Source organism: Pelecanus crispus, chromosome 4, assembly GCF_030463565.1.
Source record: "Pelecanus crispus isolate bPelCri1 chromosome 4, bPelCri1.pri, whole genome shotgun sequence".
Lineage (NCBI taxonomy): Eukaryota > Metazoa > Chordata > Aves > Pelecaniformes > Pelecanidae > Pelecanus > Pelecanus crispus.
Window position 1 is genome coordinate 35,287,807 of NC_134646.1, and position 26,550 is coordinate 35,314,356.

The following is a 26,550-nucleotide window of genomic DNA, read 5'->3' on the forward strand; positions in this document are numbered from 1 at the left end:
ACCCTGAAACAGCTCAAAGAAATACCTTTGGTTTGTCAGGTACATTTTACATTTAGGTACATACTACTTCTAGGTACATATATTTACGTACACGCTACTTTCAGCACATACACACAGCACCATGGGCTGAGGGATACTGCATGGGGTCATCGCCTCCAGCAGCTCCGGGGCTGAGGGAGATCCCTCCTGCCCAGCGTGGGGGCTCAGTTGGGAGGTCTGTGCTCCAGCCTAAATGCCACTGCTGTCACTTGCCCATTTGCAGCCTCAACCAGTAGCAAAAATGACGTCATATGCCAGAGACACACAGACACACATAGGGCACTGACACGGCCAGACACACAGACCGCCACAGACAAGGCGCTGCCTGCAACAGCACCTGCATGCAGGACTTGCAAAAAAAGCAAGCACAGGCAGCCAGGTCCCCTCCTCCGCTTGGGCTGGTGAAGGCTGAAGGTCACTAGTGAAAGCACCCACCTCCCCACTCTCTGCATTCACTTCCCCCAAGTACCAGCACAGCCCCTCTGTCTGCCCGGCACCCTTGCCCACATCCCAGCCCCACTTACCTCTTACGATAATCCTCTGCTTTAGGAACTGCCTATTTTATTGGCAGTTTTAAGTGATCTTAACACCATACTACTCACCACAACTAATTGCAACCTCTTTTCCCCAGTATGCAATGCATTGCCTGCAGGAATACACTGATTTTTCTTTTTTGTGCAGATGTGAAGGAATTTCAGTTTCACCACTGTTTGCGGTGAAAGAGAAACTTCTCATAGAGCAAGACTGAAGGAGCTCTCAAATTACGCATCCATCAGACTATGCTCTTGGAAGTTGAGAAACCTTCACTGACAATCAACTTTTCACAGACTAATGCATGGTTCAGCAATTCTTTAAATATCAAACTGATAAATGCTTAGTTCTGTGAAAAAAGGAAAATGATACAGATACCCATAGATTCAGTGTAATATCAACTTGTGTGTAACTTGCCACTTGCAGATCCATCAGTATATATGTTATCCATCCTGCAACAGACCACTTGTTGCTTGTCCTCAAAACTGCATTCTGAATATTTTCAACTGCAACCACACTTCCCTTTAAATCTTAACTGGAAATAGACTCCCTCTCCTAAAGATGTTACAACACTATGGAAACAGGGGAGAAAAAAAACCCCAAAACCTAGCGTCCTAGTTTATGGCTATGATAGAGTTCATTTTCTTCCTAGTAGCAGGCATAGTGCTGTGTTTTGGATTTAGTAGGAGAAGAATGTTGATAACACACTGATGTTTTTAGTTGTTGCTTAGTAGTGTTTATGCTAGTCAAGGACTTTTCAGCTTCCCATGCTCTGCCAGGTGCACAAGAAACTGGGAGGGGGCACAGCCAGAATAGTTGATCCAAACTGACCAAAGGGCTATTCCATACCACATGACGTCATGCTCAGTATATAAACTGGGGGGGGGTTGGCCGGGGAGCAGCGATCACTGCTCAGGAACTGTCTGGGTATCGGTCGGCGGGTGGTGAGCAATTGCATTGTGCATCACTTGCTTTGTATATTATTATTATCATTATTATTATTGTTATATTGTTATTATTATCATTAGCATTACTATTTTACTTTATTTCAATTATTAAACTGTTCTTATCTCAACCCAGGAGTGTTTCTCACTCTTACTCCTCCAATTCTCTCCCCCATCCCATGGGGGTAGGGGGAGTGAGCGAGCGGCTGCGTGGTGCTTAGTTGCCGGCTGGGGCTAAACCACAACACCCAGCAATACTGATGTTATCCTCAGTAGGCATAATGAATGCACTGCCTTTTGCAGGAGCGACTGGAGTGGTGGCAAGCAGATGCTTTGACAAAGTTTCATTTTAAAGCTGTACCCTACAGTAAGGGTTGCATGGAAGAATTTTGAAATCAGGCGTGTAAGGAGACAGCAGGGCATGATTCCCTTTGGGTCAGATTGAACAACCCTAAAATAAGCCTAAATACAGAAGGTAAAACCAGAAAATTTCTTCAAGGTCACCTTTCAGAGTTTATCTCAAATTGTTCCTTTAGCAAAGACAGGTGTACGATTGCCTTCTTCCAACCTACCACAGAAACTAGCTAAGCTATGCAATCCACATGCACAGACTTCTTCTGCAGGTCTCCGAGAGGCCAAAACATTCTCAGGAAGCCTGTGTACCCCTGACCTACCTCTGCAGCATTTGCTGCCTATTGACCCCCCTCCTAAAGCTGAAATTAGTGTGCAACAACTCTGAGGGCTTACTTACCTGCATGGCATTTATTTGTGAATTCCTTCTCCCTCAAGGGAAGTTGGAGGTAAAAACAGAAATAAAAATCAACAACATCCAAACAATATTAAGTATTTGACAGAATCCTCACAGGGACGAAAAAAGGGACAAGAAGCGCTCTCATCACAAGAGACTCAGGTACAAGACATACAACAATAAAGTCAAGTAATATTTTCAAACACTACAGCAGATATGACCCAATCTTTGAGTAATGATGGATTGTAGGTACAATTTCGGAAAGATTTAAAAAGTAATTTATTTTTGAGCCCAGGTTTTAGTTGATGAGTGTGATAGGCTTTTGCAGTATTTTCTTCCTCCTGTTATAAAGAAACTTGTGTTTTGCTTTGGCATTTTTTCAGCAGAAGGAAAGACAAAAATAACAGAGGCAGTAACAGTAGCAGCCACACCAGCAACAGCAATAGCAGTGTCTGCTCCGCTTCCTGGAATGATGTATGAAGAGGCACAGCATATAACATAATTGGCCTCTAAAGACTGTAATGACTCTAGTTATTAATGCAGCTCCATCCCAATGGTATCTTGAGTGTCTCTCAAACTTTAATGCCAAATCCCCGTGACTACAGGAGTACCACTTTCTACATACCACAAGTAAATTAAGTGACTAGCCGATGGTAACACTGGAAAGCCGCATCAAAGAACCCAGCTCAACCCAGGAGACCTAGGCTCAAGTTTTAACTATCAGACTATCCTTCCTTTCTTTACCTAAGAGTGGCGCTACAAGGATCCCAGAGATAAATACTTCAAAATGTCAAAAGCCATCACAAACTCATACTTTCTAGACACACACAGTTTCAGTCTGACCTTGAAGTAGGACCATTGCAGAAGTGGTATGGAAGATGCAGTTGTTTTTACATAACTGAGTTATGGCTGTTCTGCAGAGTAATTGTGAGCTCGCAACTGTTCCTCTTAGTCCCTAAATCTCTTGGTTGTACTCATGAAAAACTAAGAAACAGCATGCTTCTCTCAAGTTCTCATCACATTTCCATTTTCGCAAGACACCCAGTCCAGATCTTTGTAAACTCACAAAGCAGGACAGAAAAGCAGCACTTGGCACCCTACTTAAACTTTGCCATCTAAAAATGCAGAATTGCTTTAAATAGGGTGGTATGCTTTAATTTGTCATAATGTTTATTATTGCATTTATTTTCTACCTGCAGATATTATTAAAGAAAATGTTTCATCTCAACATACGTATAAAATCAAAGCAATGAAGAAAGTCAGCGTGCCTAATTTAATTACTGTCCTGGTTCTTTCAGTAAATGATGGCTGAGCATACCAATATGAATAAGGATTTGTAACTAAATGTCACATTATAATTATGAAAAAGCAGGAAACTGAGATACAGACTCTGATTCTAATTGCTCCACGATAACCATACAAATGCATCTCACTCAAAGTATTCTTTCATGACCCTGGAGTTCAGGACTGTACTCTTTTGCTCTTCTTGTCTCTTTATGAAGGAAAAACCTCTTGGCATCTAAATTATGGCTGTGATGTTCTGTGATGCTGATCTTCTAACAGCTCCATTTAACTGAATAGGATTTGCAAGTACATATCATTAATAAAATCTGTATCAGCCAGAAAGGAACATAACTTATACCCACCATTTGAACACATCAGTCCTTCACCCCTCTTCACACCAAAACAAGAGATAAAAATACTAATTTGCTCAGGAAGTGAGTATTTTCCTTGATCCACTAAGAACACACCGCATAGGCCAATTACCTCTAATATCTCAGACATGTTTTAAACATATTCTGAGGGAAGTACAGATAGAACCCAGTGTGATGAGCCGCAGGAGACATGTAAACTAGGCTTGTTCTCAACTTTTCAGGTAAAACACACTAAAAGAGTTTTAGCATGAAGTTAAATTGGTAGAAGTTCTGGGTTGTAGTTTTTTCCCTCAACTAAAATTGGAATAAGATTACACCATTCATTTACATAAATAACAGAAGAGAAACAGGACTCTCAATTCAGTACTTCTTTTGCAGAATATGGACAAGGGTGCTCCAGGATGCTGGAGAACTAACCTTATATTAGTCTATGATTTCTATTTAATCACAGAATCGTTTAGGTTGGAAAAGACCTTTAAGATCATCAAGTCCAACCATTAACCTAACAATACCAAGTCCACCACTACACCAATTAAGAGTAGAGTAATAATTAATTTCATGTCTCCTGGCTTGGTAGCTGGAATATTTTTCAATGAAAGTAAAACTAGGAATCATTAAGGTTGGAAAGGGTCTCTAAGATCATCAGTCCAACCATCAACCTAACACCACCACACCCACTAAACCATGTCCCACAGTGCCACGTCTATATGTTTTTTGAACACTTCCAGGGATGGCGACTCCACCATCTCTCTGGGCAGCCTGTTCCAATGCTTGACTACCCTTTGTGTGAAGAAATTTTTCCTAATATCCAATCTGAACCTCCCCTGGTGCAGCTTGAGCCCATTTCCTCTCATCCTACCATCTGTTACTTGGGAGAAGAGACCAACACCCACCTCGCTACAACCTCCTTTCAGGTAGTTGTAGAGAGCGATAAGGTCTCCCCTCAGCTTCCTCTTCTCCAGGCTATACAACCCCAGTTCCCTCAGCCGCTCCTCAGAAGGCCTGTGCTCCAGACCCTTCACCAGCTTCGTTGCCCTTCTCTGGACACGCTCCAGCAACTCAAGGTCCTTCTTGTATTGAGGGGCCCAAAACTGGACACAGTATTTGACATGCAGCCTCACCAGTGCTGAGTACAGGGGGACAATCACCTCCCTGCTCCTGCTGGCCACACTATTCCTGATACAAGCCAGGATGCTCTTGGCCTTCTTGGCCACCTGGGCACACTGCTGGCTCATATTCAGCCAGTGGTACACCAACGCCCCCAGGTCCTTTTCGGCCAGGCAGCTTGCCAGCCACTCTTCCACAAGCCTGTAGCATTGCATGGGGTTGTGACCCAAGTACAGGACCCGGCACTTGGCCCTGTCGAACCTCATACAGTTGGCCTCAGCCCATCAATCCAGCCTGTCCAGGTCCCTCTGCAGGGCCATCCTACCCTCGAGCAGATCAACACTCCCACCCAATCTGGTGTCATCTGCAAACTTAATGAGGGCACACTCAATCCCCTCATCCAGATCATTGATAAAGATATTGAACAAGACTGGCCCCAAAACTGAGCCCTGGGGAACACCGCTCGTGACTGGTCACCAACTGGATTTAACTCCATTCACCGCAACTCTCTGGGGTCAGCCATCCAGACATCCAGTGCTCAAGGAGCTGGGTGCCCAGTTCCAATTAAGAATCAAAATATGTCATTGTTTTTAAACACAGGAACATAATTTGCTGCCAATACTACATTCCTGAGTAAAGCAATACATTCAAATTACCTAAGTACCTCTTCTCTGGTTGTAAGCAGTTGTCTGACAAAAATACACAGTTAGGATTTTTTTTTCCTATTCTCTATTTAAAGGCAAATTAAAACCACTGAAAAATCTGCTTTCCTTGCGCTGACAAACACAAATGGATTACATGGGCACTTTCTCAGACTCTTGGAGACAACTTCTGCTTGGGAGTAGGAAGTCTGCTTTGCTAGAAATCTCAGGAAAACCACCCAGCAAGCGGTATTTGTCCCTTTTGAATTTCCGTGCCGGTGCCACTGTCTCACAAAATGAGATACCAACTGCTCAGACAACAGCAGTGCTAGTGGTAGAGCTCGCTGCCCACGCTGTCCTCCGTGGAAATTGATGCTGACTCGAGGCTTCTGACAAGAGCCACCCTTTGGCTGGCTGAGGACTGGCCCTGGAGCCAAAAGCACCCTGCAACCCCCCTTCTTCAGGCACGCTAACAGCCAGCACTGCTGGTTTTAATGAATCCCAGCTGATCAACCATAGCTGAGGAGCTGGCTTTCGGTGTTCTACTGCCAAAACAAGTAGTATGATTTATAGATACAGCATATTTTTCTATTATATTTATTTGTTTCACATTTCAAAAGCAATCAAATTTATTTGTTTTACAGTTTGTAACTACCTGTGTTAATGACCCACTACCAGCACTGAATTTTTCTGTACTTTTTCTTTAATAGCGTTTGTATTTCTCCCACTCCTGGTCAAAAAAACCCACCAAAACACCAAAGGGGTTTCATCTCAGCTCAGCACTCCTACCCTCCTTTAAAAAATTAATAAAAATAATTAGTACATTCAATTAATAGACACAGGAGGAGCTCCAAACCCACCACAGAATGTTCACACAGCTTGTTCATCACATTCAAAATAACTCAGCAGCTACCTAATTAATATCACCAGGTCATTACACCAACGCTTTAGTTTGGCTGGGTACTGGTGGCAAGTGATCTGCAAGCTATCTGGATTTAAAAGAAATACAATAAAAATTCCTGACTTTTACTTTCTAAAAAATAAGTGCACTGCGTTTTTGTGGGTGAAGTTGCTAATACCAAATGTAATTATGTTACTAAAAGATCATAATCTGATATGATGACTGTAATTTGACATTTAAATAAGTATGTTTAAGTTGTGCATCCACCTCAAAAACCAAAACACTATTTCTACCTTGCCCTCGGAAGTTTGCAAAATGCATCCAGTAATTTGTCAAATTAATAACAACATTTTTTTAATGAAAACCCAAATATTTATACTGTGATAGTGTACTTTAGCCCAACACACTATGTTTTGGATCTCACTGACTCGCACTAAATAAAAACTACCTAATAGAAACACATGACAAAGGTTAGAGCCCACAGTTTCTGATGACTTCACTAAGATGTGCATCTCCCTGCTGATTACTGACAGTGCTAAGCGGACACCAGACCACAGCATTACGTTTTAAACATGAAGAGCATGTATTTAATAACTATCTATCTAATTTTTTATTAGGTATACACGAGCAAGTGTTATATCGTAAGAGTGATACTACTATATCAGAACTTCACATGATCATTCCTTTCAGATAACTGAACTAACACAGATAAATGAACACAAAGCTGCACCAAGAACAGGCCCTTCTTTCTCAACATCCACTAATAGAACAAAATATATATAGGCCACATAAGAGCCACTGCCATCATGTCAAAAGTCATTTTGTCAAGTCATATATACTTTTTTCATTCATAAACATTGAGCAAGTACCAAAGCATGTATTACTACATACATAGAATTAAGCACACACTTAAAAAGCTTCTAACAGAGATAGTCTTAAGTTACGTCTGAACAAAATGTGCCCTATCTCTGAAAGCATTTGGGTTTTTAAGAGTTGAACAATGGGTGCTAAACTACACTTTCACATTTCCACTTCTAATTCATTTTTTTCCAGCAAATAAGACAATTAATTTCATTTCTGAAATATGCTGGGTGAAATAACTATGCCTTACATGTATGGTGGATCACTGCTTTACAGATGAGGCTGAGGCATTAAATCCAAAATGGCTAAAGCTCTGGCCAAAGACAAATCTCTTCTAAAAATTATAGCGAGCTACATTATTCAAAACTATTCAGCAAGCATTCAAGTAACAACATGATGGATGCAGCAGGCCAGTCCAGGTACACAGCTAATCAATATCACACTCATGAATAATCACTGCATAGTGTGGAGCCTGATGTGGAGATGACATGCACATGTGCTTAATATTCAGTACCACGAGCAGTCCCCCCAACTTCAGCCGGACCACTCACTACAAATCCCAGCTACACACATATGTCTTTGTAGAAAGATGCAGAGGCACTGGTTTTATGACGCCTATGGCAAATAGTTAAGAAATCATAGAAGACCTTTGTGAACTTTTAGAAAAGGCTACTATTTACTGCGGTCATGATTTAATGACAACACTAACCATACAAAACCAAGTATTTGGTTTTTCAGTAGGTTATGGCACAACACAAGCACACAACTCACCCACATTAATGTGCATACGTGAATAAATTCCCCACTGCTTACATCACTGAATATAAAGGTCTATCTTATATATTTGTGATACTTGGAATCAAATAAGTCATGTTTCACCGGGGAAAAGGAAAATGAATGAGGTTAAATTAATGCTGTCACTTTGTATAAACAGGCAACGGTTTCCCGCTACAGAAACCACTAACTTAATTATTTTACAACAGGAAATCAACGCTGTAGCATATTTTAAAAGTCTAATTTACTTAGAGTAATAAAAGGCACCCTCAAGGCTCATCATGTATGTCATACTATGCTTAGTTTTAAACATTCCAGCTTAAGAACAGTTTGCAAAAATCTCAGCGAATCAAGTTGATTAATATTTTGCATTTGTATGCAGTAGTGCTCTCCACTCACCAAGTACTATATAAATATTATTTTATTAAATCTCAAACCAATTGTGCAAGGTGGGATAATAAAATGTCTCTGTCTTACATTCTTTATCTCGGCAATACAACCTTTAAAACAGAAGCAAAAGTAGTAAATTAATGCAGTAAACTCACTTACAGGGAGAAGGTCAGAAATGAGGGAATTCCAGACTTCTAAAGCCATGCTACGACTATCAGGGCACAGAAATCTACACTCAAAGCAGAAGCATCTACATGAGGTTTGCAGGTATCTCCTTATCTTCAGTTGTATGGTTGGAGAAAAAGTTAGGATATTTTTCAATTTTCTAGTACTCATCAGGGTTCATAGTGCCTTTTTGCAGGAACCCCATTTCATGAGAGTGCTGCTGGAGGGCAACCAGCTCATTAGGGAAAAGCTGAGAGGACAGAACAAGAACACAAGTAAAAAAATGAGTTGGACTAATAAATAAAAAAAACCCAAACAATGAAAGAGGTAACAGATCTTTGTCTCCTTCTCCTTTCTAGCGCTGTATTTTAATTAATACAGCGTTCCACTTTCTGGAACAATGTCTCCTTGCCTGCCAGTTGGCTCCTAGCTCCTCTTTCAAAACTCACTCTTAATACCCATTTCTCCCAGAAATCCTTCCAATAGTCTCTTATTTTCTATTCATAAATGGTCACTAAAATTATGGTAGATCAATACAATCATTTTGTTAAATTATTATTATATTGTCAACTTCAGTAGAAAGTCAAAAAGACACATCCTCACCCTAGCAAATACTTTCTTTTCAACCACAGCAGCTAAAAGCAGAAGCTATTGTAAATCAGGCCTTAACTAACAAGAGTCTCTAAAAATCCACAGCTCCTAACAGCAGTCAAGAGACTTTCTCAATTCACCATTAACTGACCCATCAACTGTATTTATTAACTGTAGCACTACACTTCAGAATTGCTATGTTTCAATGATACAGCTTGCTCCATACAGCCTCCTGACCAAGGAACAGTTTGTGATATTCAAGTAAAAGAGGTGATGTTAGCCCTCGTATTCATGTGATTTGTCATTTTAGAGATTTTCGTAGGCTCTTGAAAAATAGGAACTTGCCTGATTCATTAGTTACCCCTCCGTAACAACTGAAGAAAGAACTGAATTCTTTTCCAGTTACACCTCTTCACATTTCAACGTATTTGTTAAAATACTGAACTGAGCTTCTCTCGGAACATTTCCCCCTATCGTAATTCCCCACAGAATTCCTTATAAAGAGCCGAAGTGGGGCACAAGTGAATTGTAATAAGGCTCTAGGACTGATGGCCTTAACCAAATAAATCCTATAATCAGCATTGCTATGTAGAACATCAACAGGATTTTTACTGCATTACAAATAGTCACAGTACTGTTAATACCTTTGACTTCCAGAAGAGAATAATTTTAAGGTTTCCATGCAAAAAGCAGAATTTTGTGTCATAATTTTATACTCATAAACATCTTCATTTTAATAACAGATCTAGAAGCACATGCATTAACTCCCAGTTGACTTCAGTACGATACATGTGTGAATGTCAGATATACAGCTCCCCCTTCAAGTATTAGAGAAACATAAGGAACGTAAACAATTATTGCTACAAAACTGCTTAAATATGTAAAGCTGACTTGACACAGGGCTGAATCTTGCAACGAATGGCCAGCATGCACCAACAGGGAAGAGGAGGTTCACAAGTCTCTATGTCTGGGATTGTCTTGAATGATTTTTGGTGAAGCAAGCCATAGGTAAACTATCAAGCCTCTCGTCTTAAAGAAGCCTTTACAAAGGGTCCAAAAAACTGGCTACTAGAAAATACTATGGAAAATCAGCTGCTCTTGTTTTCAGGCTGGTTGCATACTAAAAGAATTAAATAGCCCCTTGGTTTTATTCAAATTCAATTAGAACAACAAATTCTACCATAACAGTACTGGCTCATTCTCAGTGTGTAATCTGTTGCCTTCTTGTTTATGAAGGGGCAAGATTAAAGATCTTTTAAAAAAATATATATTGCTTCCCAATTATCTGCAATAGCTTATATGCGCATGCCCAGAAATATGATCACTTCCAATCTGATGAGCTTACAAAAGTTTAAAGCTCTGCATTAAACTAGTTGTATATCTTGAACATGATCACTTGATCACTTCCGTATTCTGGCGCTTATAAAAAAAATGCATCAATAATATTTGATAATGTATTTTAATTGAAGATGTTTGAACAAATTCTATTTAGGTATGAATGGAGAGGTCTATTGGAGAAAACAAACAAGCCCGAAAGTGAAAACAGAATGGATTGATTTGGAGTTACTAAAAAGAATTTTGGTTGACAAGTCTTAAATCCTGGAAGTGGGCCACAGCTTAATATAGCAATCAGAAAAGCAACTCATCAAAAATATTCAGATGTCAGTATCTAAACTCTAGGGTTTCAGGTACTTCAGTGGTTCGCAAATGCTAAAAGACTCTGAAAATCAAGCCTCTTATCTCAATATCTTAACGTGAATTAAGACAATGACATAAAACCAACAACGTCTAACCATTTTGTGCCAGATTCTAACCCAGTATAAAGACATCAGCTTTATTTGGTGAAATTGTGTCAACTTACGCTGTGGCTCTATCCTTCCAACTGAATGACTCAAAAACAACAGTGACAACTAGGCAAATCCTAAACTTTTTGCAGCTAGACCCACGACCAAACAAATAAATCAAAGAGCAAATATTAACAAGATAAACACCTTTGTGTAAAGACGATGTGTATACTGCAACATCTGTCTCTACATTACTGCTCAGAATAGAAATGGTCACCATTATTCAAAGGGCAATGTAGATCTTTCTGTTTTAAAAGCATCTCATTTGCTCTGGATAATGAGCCAAGAGCAGAAAAATTACGTGTCGTATCACATCTCCATCTTAATTACTTTTCTATCAAGTATAATGTCATTTAGACATTATGATCTTCGGTGTTCCAGAAGCTGCTACAGATCTTTATAATAATATACTGGACATAACTTTTCTATCACTGTTAATTCAGTGCTTTATAAATATAAAAAAGGAGGAAAACACAGGTAAGGCTAAGTGCAACGTGTTAGGGAAGTTTATTGATAGAAAATGGTTCTACCAGTTACCTTGTTTCCAACAGGTCCAGGGAACGAACAAGTCTAAACACTATGATTTCTTATAAAATGTAATGTTTGGTTCTGAAGCGTTTTGACCCATGTTTCTTCACCCATGAGTTGACTTTCTATAACCAGTTAATAGCATTATTCACTACTGGTTAGAAAGGGCCTTTTCTGTGTAGTTAATTTGTTGCATAGGAGCTCCCAGGAATTCAGGAAACTACGATCGTGCACATATTGCTGCTACAACCCTCCATACTCTCTGGCTACTTTGCTTTCTACCAAATGAAATGGAATAGATGTTTTATCCTGTAAGTAGATATGAAAACAGGTTTAGAAAGCACAATACAGTGGTTAAATAGAACTATCATAGAGATAATTCAGATATATTCACAGAATTATCATATACAGAACATTTGAAACAGGAGCATAATTCAAGCAGTTTATCTGTAACCATCGCTAAATTTGCATCAAGGGAGGGACCAGAGCTGAAGATGGTGCACACCAGCAGGCACATGTCTCAAACCCCACTTCCACACGAGTCTGCATGAATGTGCACTACAGGTACCTACATGTGTGGATGGAGAAAGAGGGGTTAGGAAACAGCAGGTAAAAGAGAGGGTGAGAACTACTCCTGCTTAAAAGCATGTCACTGCCATTACAGAGTATCACAACAGAGTACAAACTCAGAGCTCTACCTGTGAGCAAGTACAAATCTCACATATGTTTTAAGTCTCTCTGAATCCTGTGGAGTTAGCAGGACTTTTCCTGTTCACAGACTAGGCCCTACGCTGTCCCACATCAGAGCCAAAGGAAACGCAGGATTCCCCACTGCAGGTGCCACGACTTACCAAGACCCTGCATAATCCTATTATAAAAATCATTCTGAACACACCACGAGTTGACCTTGGTTACTGCTATTAATGAAGGCAGTGCAACAGTGCCTTCACCAACCATGAGAGGAAGGATCAAGTTACATTCACATCTTAAGTCAAACCTTCTTCATTTGAAGCCTATTATTCTGGCACACACAAAATGGGATTGCAATTATATCAGCAATGGTCTTTTTGGTAACTGCCTGGGGTAGGCAGCAGTCATTTTAAGTATCTAGAAAACCAGATGGGTCTGCCCTTGGTGCTGGAATTCTTCAAATTTAAAAATCACTGCCATTTCATAATTGACCATATGAAGTCCAAATGCAGTGTGAAGAGTATCTTTCTGTTAAATGGCAAATGCATTTAGAAATAACACTACAAAATGCATACTGCTCTTCCCCTTCCAAGAAAATGACTTCTTTATTTCCAAGTAATTTTACTGAATACATTTACTTTGTATTTCTAGAATAATAATACGTCGCTGAAGATGCTCAGTATTTATCTGACTTACCAGAACGATGGTGGTGATGTTCTTCTAGGAACTCCAAGTCAAGCATTAGGTCATCTTCATCCAACTCACAGGAACCCAAGTTATTCAAAACATCCTGATATATATTTAAAAAAAAAAAACAAACCAGCATTTAGACAGATGTGTTAACCAAACTGTTCTGCACAAAATAATGATCAGAGTGGGGAAATATGTTTAAGCAGGAGCTACAGAAAATTTTTCTACTAGCATTGGGCCAGTGACAAATTGTATGAAACAACTGTCCAAGTAGAAATGCATTTGTCACCATTCTCTGTTTTTACAGGATCTTGAATATTTAACAAAAAAAAAACCCAAAACAAAACCAAAAAACCCCAACAAAAGTACAAGTAATACCACCTATTTTTTTTGTACTGTTCAACGATGGTTTTGTGTCTTTGCAAGTTTAATAATAACTTTTTATGAAACATAAAAATGTTATTTTTAGCACAACATAAAAAGATCAGTACTTGTTTTTCATTAAATTTTGGAATTTTAAGCACTGCCTGCCCTTACCAACATGCTCTGAAGAGAGATTTACTGTTCTATTTATCCAAAGGATAGAGAGACACAAATTTAGGATAAACAGGAAATCCAGGCACGAATGATCAACTCATGAATTTTTAAGGTGGGTGGTAAAGGCTTACATGGACAGAGAAGAAAGGCTGACTGTGAAGTGTAGCTGCTTAGGTCCCCATTCCCTTTTTGTAATTCATTTTGTTTGCAAAGTTTTAACCACAGGCAGATAAGGCAGGTTTACACAATGCATCCTCTGGAAAGTCAAAAGAGGGGGCAGGGGAGGCTACAGTCTAAAGAGAGCAAAATAGTAGCTTTTCGCACTACATTTTTCCCTACAGAATTAGCTTCTCAGAAGATAAAATGACTAGTTATGTCTCAGGTACACATCTTTCCTCTGTAAACTCCGAGTACAGCAATATCACTATTTAGGCCTCATTTGGGGTCACGAAGTGGCATTCAGCTCAGCCTTTGCGAAGCCCTGCCTGGACAACCAGTGCCTGCAGCCGGACACGGGAATGACGGTCAGTCTCGGAAGAGACGCACCACCGACGGGGGATGGAGCTGCACACGGGGACTCATGGCTGAAGAAATACTCTCCTCTCTGCCATCCAGGGAGAAACAGCAGCAGGGAGAAGGCAACCCACACCAAGACAGTTCACTTCTTTCTTGTTCCCTGTTCCTACGCTCACCGTGGGCAACTTTGGAAAATGAGGCGATGAGGCAACTGTTTTCTCTAGCCCCTACCAACCTAAAGTTGCTATACTCAATGTATTAAAAGAGATATTAACTCTGTTTTCTTCCCATGTATATTTTATTCTACGGTCATTTCTTTTGACCTGATACTATTCTCCACAGTCACCAACATCTAATCAAAGATAATTCATGCATTCTCCAGCTGGCATTTCGTTTGCAAATCTACAAGTCATATTGCAACAGGCTTAATTCTTCAGTCCATTGACAGGCAAAGAAAAGTCAGTAGATCCTGCATGAGATGCTGGCACCCATACAGCTTACATGGTCCCAACACAAATGTAACCCAGAGAACACGTGAATTCAGTGCAAAAGAGGCCAGGTGATCATCCCAAAATATCGAGCTGTCTGCGAGATCTCTGCATAGCAATCTGCTGTACAGAAAGTAGAGAACTATAACAGTCGTATACATTAAACTAGCAAACCCCGTCCCTGACTTCAGTTCCAACCATATTTTTTTATGTTCTTTTTAATCCTTTGAAGTATTTTCCCACCATAAGAGATGCCAATTCTTATTCACACTCACAACTCACACTTATTCAACCCTTTTGAGTAATTATTTCTTCAAATTCTGTTTTCTATTCTTTCACAAACAAGACACAGCAACGCAAGGACTTTTTCTTGCATTCTTTCCCTGACTTAACCATCAGCATGAGAAAACCTCTTCCAAGATACAGAACCCACTGCTAACGCTGTTACTGTATTTACAAATGCCAAGCACAGAAAGTGACAATTGTCAAGTGCAGAGACCTCCATACAAGCAGTGAGCAGCATTGTACAGAAGGAAAATATACATCACATGAACATTACAGTGACAGCAAACACATAACACCTTATTCCTTCTGTCTTAACTCAAAGAGCTGCTGACAAGCCTTCATCATAGCGAGTGTTTCTTTCCCTCATGCTGACAAAATGCAGACATTCAATAATCAAATTAGTTATTACTATACAGTACAAAAACATAAAAATAAAACATGAAATGCAATATGTAGATGCATTATATCAGGTTACTGCACCTGGTACTTACATAGACACAAGCTTTCCTAGTCTGGATTTGCGTTAACACATAACAAACCCAAACTAAAACTAGTTTACTACAAAAAATTTTAAGGAAAAAACTGTTCTATATTGAACAAAAGTGGGAGAACACATATTGCTCAATGTTACAGATAACCTAAAACTTAAATAACTTTTGAATCACTGTTGGAGCTAGTGAAACACTGAAGATTGAAAATCTCATTTAGGGCTTATATGTATCCTTTAGTACCTAAATATCTTTCAAAGTAGTAGCAGCAAGACACTTCTAAGATTTGTTCTCTGTTCTTTTTCACAAATTCCAGGAGCACTGCCTGACATGACTGAAGTATCTTCAGTCCAACTGTTATTACCAGCTGTATTTCAGAAGAAGAATCAATGACTATGGCAAGTTAAAAGCAGAATAACATAAGGAAATTAAGTCTAAACAAAGGAAGAGTTTGGGGGGTTTTGCTCCCTTTTTAAATTTAGATGCTATTACAGAATCATAGAATCATTAGGTTGGAAAAGACCTTTAAGATCATCCAGTCCAACCTTATGTACTCGAGCTTGATGAAATGGTATATAAAACTACTCAGAGAATGTACAACATACATTAATAAAACAATATATAGACAATGTAAGACAAGCATTTTGGTGACCAAGTCCAGGAGAACAATCCCCACAATTTTTAAGCAACAGCTAAAAGTTTTTCATGCCAGTAGAGGCAAAAGGTAAAAAGGTTGAAGTATACAGGTTTGTTCTTTACTTTAAAATTATCATCTATATTACAGTTGACCAACTGAACACATATTGGTATTAATGCTAAGCATCCTTTGATGAGCCATGATTTCATGCTAATTCAGTATCTCCTACATCTTGTTCAGTAACTTATGCATGGTCTGAAATCTTGGGAAATTGCCTGTGAAAATGTAGTGATTCACAGCCTTCATCAAAACATAAATTTTATTTTATTTGGAAAAAAGAAACACACACAAACAGAACCACAGTTTTCTAAATTGAAGAAACTCCACCAGGTAAGATGGACCAAAAGGAAGAAGTTTGTATGCAACTCTCTCCCTGCATATTATGGCCTTTCAGGAAGGTCTTAGCTTCCAATAACCTTCAGAGTGGAGGCAAACCGTGCTCTGTCTATCCTCTCTGTCCTGGAGGCTGATGTGCACCTTGCTCCTCACAGCAATATCTGTGCTCGTCCACCTGAGCTAAGGGCTCCCAGCTGCCTTCCCAACTCACCTGCAACCCCTTTGCCTTCCCTTTCCTACAGCCTCTTTGACTGCACCAACAACAGTAGGCAAGCCAAAGTGACAAAGAAAAGCTCCCCCAGGTTTGTTCTTCTCAGAAGTACCTCCACCAGGGAAACAGTCTCCCTTTTTCCCCCCGTTGTTCACTTCTTTATAAAGGCACAAATCGCAGAACTGGGAACAAACAAATGAAGCAGCTACTGTCCATCATGGCAAGAATGAGGGCTTGGCAGAGAGCGCTTCTCTACCTGGCAGGGGTGTCAATGATGTCAGTGCAGCCGCTTCTCTGCTCCCACCACCCACCTCTGAGGGTGGAGTCCTTCCACAGGTACAAAACAGAAGTAAACTCCTGAATGCATATAAAAGCACACCCAAGCAGACAGCATTAGTTAGGTTCCCAGGGCTGTCCTCACTGAGTAATATTTTCTGAAAATGTATAATTAGCAAATATAATAAAAGAAAAGGGCTCCTACAATGACCTGCCCAATGCCACAGAACGGCTCAGCGGTACCGCTGTGAGTGCACGCCAACGTTCTCTGCCCCTCTGCCTCCTCACCAGGATCCATTACTCCTTTGTTGCTATGACAATTAGTAGTAAGAATTGTCATTTCTTTTCAAGTTTAGCATCTCTTGACCCTTTCACCATTCTCCCCCTCACCGCCGCTGCTGTATTCTTTGAAGAATAATGCAATTAAATTTTTAAAAAAGAAAAGAGAGAGTGAGAGAAATCAAGCCCTAAAGAGCATTCAAAGTGAATAGTTTCAAGGCTTTGCTACATAAAGAAAAAGAAATGAATGCTTCCATCAAGGTCCCAAGGAAACATTTGTTGTCTGTTTACGGTGGCATACCATTTATTTATTCCAGGAGGCAAACCATTCAGCTAAAGCAGAAGCTCGGTAGCAAAAACCTCTTAATATATTGACTCTGCAATAGCCCCTTAGAAGCCTTAAGTCATATTTCCTACTTCTGGTGTCTGCTTGACTTCTACCACCATTTTGCCTTTATAATGGACCCGAAATTAACATGACAGTGCTTTTGTCTTCCAGTTGATCTGGAAGTTGATCATAATCTGTGAGAAGAACATGTGAACAGACTTACTCAGTTGATCACCTGCCCACCTCTCTCAGTTTTTCTTGGTCAAGACAGGCTGCAGCCCCAGTTTACCTATCACTCTTTCCACTTTTGACTTGGTGAACTACCACCATTATTTAAACAAGTTGCTATTTAAACAAGAGTTTAACAGTGATATTTTAAATGTTACTAATTCAGAATAAAAAGCAGTAATTTGTACAACAGTGCAGGCTACTTTTGATAACTGACAATGGCTGTAGCAGAATGGGATGCTAATCCAAGAATATTTCAAGGCATCAGTAACTTTTTAGTAACAATTTTCACATTTAAAATTCTTTAAGCAACAACAAGAAGTATAAACTGCTGGTTTTCATCCAACAGCCAGGTATCTTACTCAAAGCTCACTGAACTCAACAGTACTCAATTTAGTTGTGAGTAGACCCAGATGTTCTTAACATTCTTAAGAAATATGCCCTAAGAATCACTTTATTATCAAAAGATAAGCAGTGATTTGCATGGATCTAGTTCAGAAACAGCTGAAACGTTACAAAGATAGAGATGTATTAGACACACAGTTCCTCCCAGCCAGCCAGTGTGTATCTGGATAGTAAGTTTACTCAGGGTTGCTGAAGGGGGCTTCCTTCCTACCTCAGTTCCCTCCCTAACTCCATCTTTCTCTCTTCCCAGCTTCCCTTCCTACAAGCACTCAAAGGAAACGTAATGCATAATACATGAATTTTCAGTCCTTTTCCAGAACAGTCAAGTATTTCATTACTTTCAGACCCGTTCCAGCTCAGAGTCTATAACACTCAAAATGAGTTTGAAAGCTGGAATAAATAAAACCAGCTTTAGTAGTAAATACATATAAAGTGCCCAACATAACAGGTCTCAAATCTACTATTAGGCTTAATCAAACAACAAAAAGCAAATAACATTTCTTTATGAAGCCCCCTTTACTATGTGTTTTTCTTAATTATTATTCAAATAACCAACTTACACATATAAACACCTAGTGAAATTACTGCCTGTGGAATTAGAGTATACTCCTCTAAAAATTGACTATGCCAGTATTCAAAAATGACAATAAAACCATACATATAAATATACAAATACACTAAAGCATATTATTTTGTTAAGCAATGCAATTCAGTTCCAAAATGGACCTAGTAAAATCATATCAATTGCACAATATATATAAACAAAGCAGGGTAAATCCATGTAGAACTGAGTATTTACAACTAATATGCAAAACCAAGATGAATAATTGGGTTTAGGTGACAAATCTGCCCATTTGAAACAGCGAGAAATCAACAGCACCAATCAAAAGAATCATTTCTTGATGTTTTTACATAATTTTATTCTAGACTTCTTGTTGCCATTCCATTGAAATTACAAAGTAACACCAAGGTCCTAAAGGCAGCAGACACAGGTTCTCTGTCATTACCAGCATCTTTGGAGAATTGTACACATTATTTTCTAATTTTATTCTAATTAACATACAGTCCCTAGTCAGTATGATGTTCAATGGCTTCTGTTTCTTTTTCATTTTCTATGCTGTTATCTTGAGAGAGATTCAGCCCTGACAAATTTTGTTTTCCCAAGCAAGGGGATGCAGATTTTTTTTTTCTGACCAGTGCTTTTGTGTATTCACACACAGGCTGCCACTGGGGCCTGGCATTTTCCAGTGCTTTTCAGAGTTCGTTTACACAGGTTACTGAGATTTCCATTTCATTACAGGATGGTGATACTGCAACAAAATCTTGACTATTGCTTGAGGATTGTTCAAGACATTTAAGAACTTGATGTCCAGTAGGCAACTTAATGAAGCCACAAGACTGAAGCACTGACATGTTTGCAGTTACACAGTTCAAAAACATTTGTCAGACACATATACGGCTGAAGACAGTATTCACAGCAGTCACAGAAAGTTAATTCAGGTTATACACACACTGATATAACCATACTGTCATGAACTTGAACATACTGACTACAGTTTAATCTTTAACGTACCTTTTGATCAAGCTTTGCATCTGTGCTCAGCAAACACACTCTCTTTCCTGGAAAGCATTTTGTCACTGTGCTTCCCCGGTGCGTGCCTATGCAAAATACTTGCCGCTGCCAGAATTCAAACCGAGCAGAAGAGCTTTGGTCATGGGCATCCCTCCTTGAAACACCATTCTTCATCATCACCTACATTGTATACAGATGCATTTCTTCTCAAGAATGTGTAATCCCACTTCACCACCACTTTGGACTGTATCAGGAAAGCCCTAAACTCCAGGGGAATAATTTTTTAAAGCTTTTCCCCCTTGACATAATAGGCCGGATCTCATTTGCATAAGTGATTATGCGGGGATCACTGGATTTTCAAAGATATTTTTAGAACTACAAGAACAAAATTTTTAAAACTCATTTTTCAAAAAAATGCTTTGGGTTCTGTTTTGTTTTCCTTTCTCCTCATGTTGGCCTCTAGATATCTTGCTGATCATCTTCCTCTGTGTTATTGTTCTTAACTATTTTCCGAATACAGATTTTCATATCTTACTGGGCTTTTTTTTCAAAACATAAGGATTTAGTGTTCACACCTCCCCATTGAAGTGATGCACTAAATATGGTTTAAAAAATTCTGCTCAGAGAAACACAGCCCAGTATTGCCTGTATAATAGTATGTTAGTATTTAATATTATAGATTCCTTTTTTTCTTCATTGTAGAAATGTATGTGGGGGACTATTTCAGATCAATGCTTTTGCAAGAGCACATAGAAAACACACTCTAGGGAGAATAATTTGATTCTTTTGTAAAGACATATGTATGACAATTCACCTGTACCTACTCAGGGTGACTGCATATCTGATGCTGGAAAAGATCAGAATTAAATACTTATTTCAAGTCTGAAATGATTTCTAGAGATTGGCAAAAGATAGTACTTCATCAAAATTGTATTCAGCAAAGAAACATGGCATACAATCAGTGTAAGAATGAAAACTGGGATATACTCAAGGAAGAAGAAAGACCTTGAGCTATTTAAAGTAATGTTAACTCCTAGAACCGTACCTGAATAATTCATGGACATAATGAAGTATTTCCCCTTCTGCACTCTCCCACACACTTCAAAGGGAAAATGAAAGTACACGAAACCCAGCAAACAGAAAAACCTTTAAAAAACACAGAATCCCTGCCAACAGCCTAAAAATCTCTGTATTAAATGTAAAGTCTATGGATGTCTTTCATATACTAAGAGCAGCTTAAAAGTGTTCTTTTCTCCTGAATAGCACCACCCAAAAAGCATATTATTCCCTACTTGAATAAACTAGAGACTTTAGAAAGGAAAAATAAATCTTGTAACATTTGGTAAAAACATTTTCTATAGCTAACGTGTGGAAATCCATTTATATTATAAATTAATGTGACCTAAGACACAAAGACAAAAAATTGTCTGCAGAGGGAACTGTCTAACTATAGAGCTCAGATCCATCGCACTATCTTTCAAAATATTTTTTGCACGCATGCTTCCGGCTGTGTAAGGGAAGCGCAGTGTTTTCCATCCTATTCTTGTTTCTGTCCTTTCAATTTGTGCTCTCTGTGCATTAAATCAATGTCCGCAATGATGCTGCTTTTGCCTGAGTGATTATAACTAATGGACTCTCCTAACAAGTCTCAGTTTGCACTCGCCCACACAGGGTTCATTCTGCCACAATATGGTCGGCTTGCTGAAGCCACAGAAGTGTAATACAGCAAAGCCTCAGCACTGCTGGCAGCAGGAACAGGAGCTGACTGTGCTCCTATCCGGGCACGGTGTTAGTCAGGATTAGGTGACAGGGGGAAGTGGCACCTACCATCAGAAATGCACAGGCAAAAAAGCATTCCAGCAAATAATGTGTTGACATAAGCACCAACGTTCACTCTCCCCATGTTAATCAGCTTTCCCGTCATTAGGACAACACACCTAAGGATCACATGGCAGGGTACTTTCACACCCAGCAGTCACTAGCCCACCTCCCACTGCAAGCCTACAAGGGCTTCTCTTCCTACATAGCAGCTGCAGATGCTGTCAGCTGGTCTTGGGTACATTTGCTGCTGTTGGGTCATCCAAATGCTACAGCACTGGTGAGGATAACATGCAAGTGAGAGACACAGGTTGGTGACCCTACTGCAGCACTGATTCAATAGTGTAACCTGCCTCCAAGAGGGCACGCATGAATGCCAATGGATTCACCTTTGCAGGTATAACCAGCGATGCACTTTCTATTTGCGTGCCTTGAATTCAGACATACACACAATAAAAAGTAGGGGCAATAGCTAGTGGACATATTTTTTGTAACATGGTGTCACGGTTTAGCCCCAGCTAGCAACTAAGCACCACGCAGCCACTTGCTCACTCCCCCTGCCCCGGTGGGACGGGGGAGAGAATTGGAAGAGTAAGAGTGCGAAAACTCCTGGGTTGAGATAAGAACAGTTTAATAATTGAAATAAAGTAAAATAGTAATGCTATTAACAGCAATATAATAATGATAATAATAATAATATACAAAGTAAGTGATGCACAATGCAATTGCTCACCACCTGCTGACCGATACCCAGACAGTTCCCAAGCAGCAATCGCTGCTCCCCGGCCAACTCCCTGCAGCTTATATACTGAGCATGGCATCATATGGTATGGAATAGCCCTTTGGTCAGTTTGGATCAGCTGTCCTGGCTGCTCCCGCTCCCAGTTTCTTGTGCACCTGGTACAGCATGGGAAGCTGAAAAGTCCTTGACTAGCATAAGTGGTACTTAGCAACAACTAAACCATCACTGTGTTATCAACATTCTTCTCATACTAAATCCAAAACACAGTACTGTGCCAGCTACTAGGAAGAAAATTAACTCTATCCCAGCCGAAACCAGGACACATGGCAATGCCACTAATAGCATAACTGGTAACATACAAGTATTTTAAAACCCTGCTAAGCACAGGTATATAAGTAACATGAAACTCCAAGACTCAAACAGAGAATGGTGGCACAGTTGCACAAACGATGTACAGGAAAACATGCGAGCAAAAAAACCACAGCAAGATGACAACAAAGGAAGTATAACAGGTGGGAAGGGTGTGTGATGGAACCAGAACTAGTCCTGGTCCCAAAAATAAGGTGACCTATAGGAAAGGCAGATACGGTCCCCTCCCTTTCCTTTTGGGGAGGAGGCCAAGAAGTACAAAAACCCCAAGGATGGGCGAGCAAAGATGGGGAAGGAAGAAGCAGCACACTTTGGCGCCAGTTTCCAACAGCTGACAGCGCAGGAGCTTGGGCCCCACAGCCTCAGTGAGCGCAACGGTGAGGACCACTGCCATCACCAGTACCTGCACCCCAGTGAAACTGGCCTCATTTGGCGGGCTCCCAAACAGCCCCATTGCAGCCATCTTAAATTCCTACACTTACATACACGTATGTGTATGTGAACGCACCCACTCGCGAGACACAGGCCAACTGCACAGACAAACAGCTCTTAGGGAGCTGGGAGGCAAGAGGTGCCCTCAGCATTTAAAACTTAGCGTACTTTATGCCTCTATTAAAGTATTCTAATAAATTCAGGTTCAAGTCAACCCTAGATAATGACTAGCTCTTGACAAAGCTGATAAAGACAGCAATCACCTAACCTTGAATTAACTATCTAGCAATAGAATATCAAAGTAAAATTTAAAATGCGCGCAAGCTCACGTGCAACAGAAAGCTTGAGATTTGAGTCTGTGAATAAAAGAAAAAACAGTATCATTTCAGACAGAAAGGCACTTTGCTAACTGTTTGCCATTCTTTCAAATAATTCTATAGTGCTCAGATTCACTTTGGTTGTAAACAGAATCAAGACAATTGGATTTTCTGTCTTCAAAAAGAAAAAGGTGTATACATTTTTCGTACATCAATCTATAACTTCATTAACAGCATCCTAGAAAAAAAAATTCTTCTGTTAAGAAAGTATGAAAATACAGTCAAAGAAATGCAATAAAGATTAAAATGACCGAATAAAGCCTCCTTTAATAGATTTTTTTTTTCCCCCCTCCCTCATACACGCATATGCTTTCCTCCCAGCAGAGGGACACATCTGCAACACATAATTTGCTTTGTGGATTAGTTAATTTTTTTACAGCTTTTGTAATAGGCAAAGCGCTATGCGAGCATTCTAGTGCAGTCATTATCATCATATAGCTTTGGGAAAGTTTTCTACATCTCATGTGCCAGATTTTTCTGCCAAACACAGAAAAAGCTCCTTGAGTATCTCAATCTTGCATTTATATAGGATATAATTTAGAACATTCTGTGAAGCTTATTTGTATATACCTTAGAGATGTGAGTACAACAGGTTATTCAACATGTGGATTGGTCCAGTAAATTTTTCCAAACCCACTCAAATTAAAGACATAACTTACAGCTAAACTAATTAGCAATTGAAATTTTGGTAACTAGAAACTCCTGGCTATTTCCTGACAGCACCCAAGTCAATGCTTCGGCCAAAATTTAAAGGGTCAAAAATTGCTTTATGACACCTAATCAATCTTCAATTTCTTTTTTGCCTTTTCTTGGCCAGTAGTAAATGGGGGGGGGGGCAGGAAGAAGGATATAACCATACAGCTAGTGAGGACCTGGCTGCCAAAAAAGGAAACATCTAAATTCAGGGGATACAAGAGGGAGAACCTTAGCATTTCTAATCTTGATAAACCACCACCACTCCTACCGGGCAAACCATGGCAATCTCTTCAAAGAATAATATTCTTCTTCTGACAAACCACATCAGAACAATATGAATTCTCCTTCTGCCACCATCCAGCACCAGTCACACTCATCTGGCAGAGACAGTTGAATTCAAGCCCTGTTTCCCCAAACAGGACTAACATTTTCAGTGTTGTGTTTTCAGTATGTCTGAAAAGCAATGCAGGAAAAGGTATGTGTGTGGTACCAAGCTCAAGAACTGATGGATTCTTCTTGCAAATAACCTCTCCCCAAAATGTCACAGTTCCAGTTGTATCATCTATGCTGTTGGAGTCAGCACTTTTGGATGCCAAATGAAGATAATCTATTTTACAGCTTGAGCATTATTTTATTTCTAAGAAAAGACTAAGAATTTGCTACATATGAAAAACTCAAAACTCTCCTAGACATGATTAAATAAATAAAATATTTTTGTCTAGTAGCAGGAAAATTTAATATTGTTTCCCTCCCAATATTATTATAAGCCAATTCAAGGCTGAACCTTCTGTTTCCAATTCTAATTTGTAACCTGTAATATCGGTGATAAATCACTAAAAAGTGAGCCCTGTAAATGAAACCACAAGTAACCCTTTACTATAGCATTGTTAATGCAATATCATAATAGATATGCTATTGCTAATATTATTTGAATTCTTTCTGTTTCCATGGTAACTTTGGCCTACGGCTGCTCTGGTAAACAAGGTTTTAAATCATTCTTTCAGAAAGGCTTCTGCTCAACTGTCATTTTTCCACTAGTGCATACTTTTCCCCAGTTTCTTTGCTTTGTTCTCTTTTTTTTTTTTTTTTTTTTTTTTTTTTTTTTTTTTTTTGAAGAAAAACTCTAATGGCAATTACTGGTCCAGAGACAGACTTTTTTGGTTGTTGTAGCTGAATGGGCAGTGAATTGAGAACTTGAGGAAGCAAGGCAACCTGTAACAAGCCGTGACTAACATCAGCAGTACAAAATACAATATTCCATCCTGGAAAGGTATCTAAATCTCACAGAGACTGAGAAACAACAGCCCCCTGCTGGAAATTCTGTAATGCATACATTTTACAGGCTTTGTTACTTCTCCTCTGTACTTTCAAAACTCTTTTGATGCTTAAAATAACTCTTTCTTTCAGTATCCACATGTGCATTTTCTTCTAACAAATATGTAGCCCCCTACACATCAGAATGGAAGAACAGCATGAATACCTATGGAACAGCGTCCAACTCTTTCCCATGACTTACAAATGCTTAAACTGAACAGAACAATTCAGTTTGCCAGGCATGCCCAGCTTAAGAAGAGAACAGTATACTGGTATCAGAGGTAACCTGGCTTTTATGTCCAAATTTAGAGACAACCAAACTTGTAAATTCAGCTGCCAGCCACCTTGCCAACCACAACTGGGGAAAACTGAAACAATCTGCTTGTGTCACAGCATTTCCCTCAAAAAAAAAAAAAAAAAAAAGTCATTACCCTATTAAGGGCACGATCTCCTTGTAGGAGGAAAGTGGAAATACCTGAGAACACAACTCTCTTGTAGGGGTATAACACTCCTTGAACTAAGGCCAGGGCAGACATTTAGGCTAGTCCTTAAGCTTTTGAGCACCACTGTTTGTTCAGCCTACCCCAACAATAGCCCGAAGAAGCTAGAGATGATTCCCTTTGTAAGGCCATGAACTCACAGTCCATTTTCAGTACAACATAGCCCGTAGTAATGCTAATTGCATCACAAACTGTTACTTGCTGGCAGGACATCCAATCATTCAGTAATTGAGGCAATATAGCTGTTTACAAATCAGACTCATGTGAGGTTTATCAGATCAGGAAAATGTAACTGCTGATGCATTCTAACCAGTGAAAGCTCAGATAATAATGTTACATATAACATGTATTGTATATACATACATATGGCGCCTAAATAATGTTATACACATACTGTAGAGATTGCATCAGTGTCTGGTTCTTCAGAAGAAAACAGTATTCTAAAAAGCTATGTACTGGATTTGCCACAAAGTGAAGCACAAAACCTGTTCGTCACTCTGCTTACAAGTCTTTTACCCACAATTCTGTTTCCATTTATTTCTGTTCACGGTGTGGC

At 39.5% G+C, this 26,550-nt stretch overlaps 1 protein-coding gene across 1 annotated transcript in view; it reads right to left on the reverse strand.

The window, feature by feature from the left end:
• The window catches only part of CCSER1 (coiled-coil serine rich protein 1), a 662,304-nt gene that overhangs the window by 585,244 nt on the left and 50,510 nt on the right, over positions 1–26,550 (reverse strand). Inside the window, exon 3 of the mRNA XM_075709669.1 lies at positions 13,106–13,199. Coding sequence (XP_075565784.1) covers positions 13,106–13,199 — 94 coding nt within the window. The remainder of the gene's footprint in view (positions 1–13,105; positions 13,200–26,550) is intronic.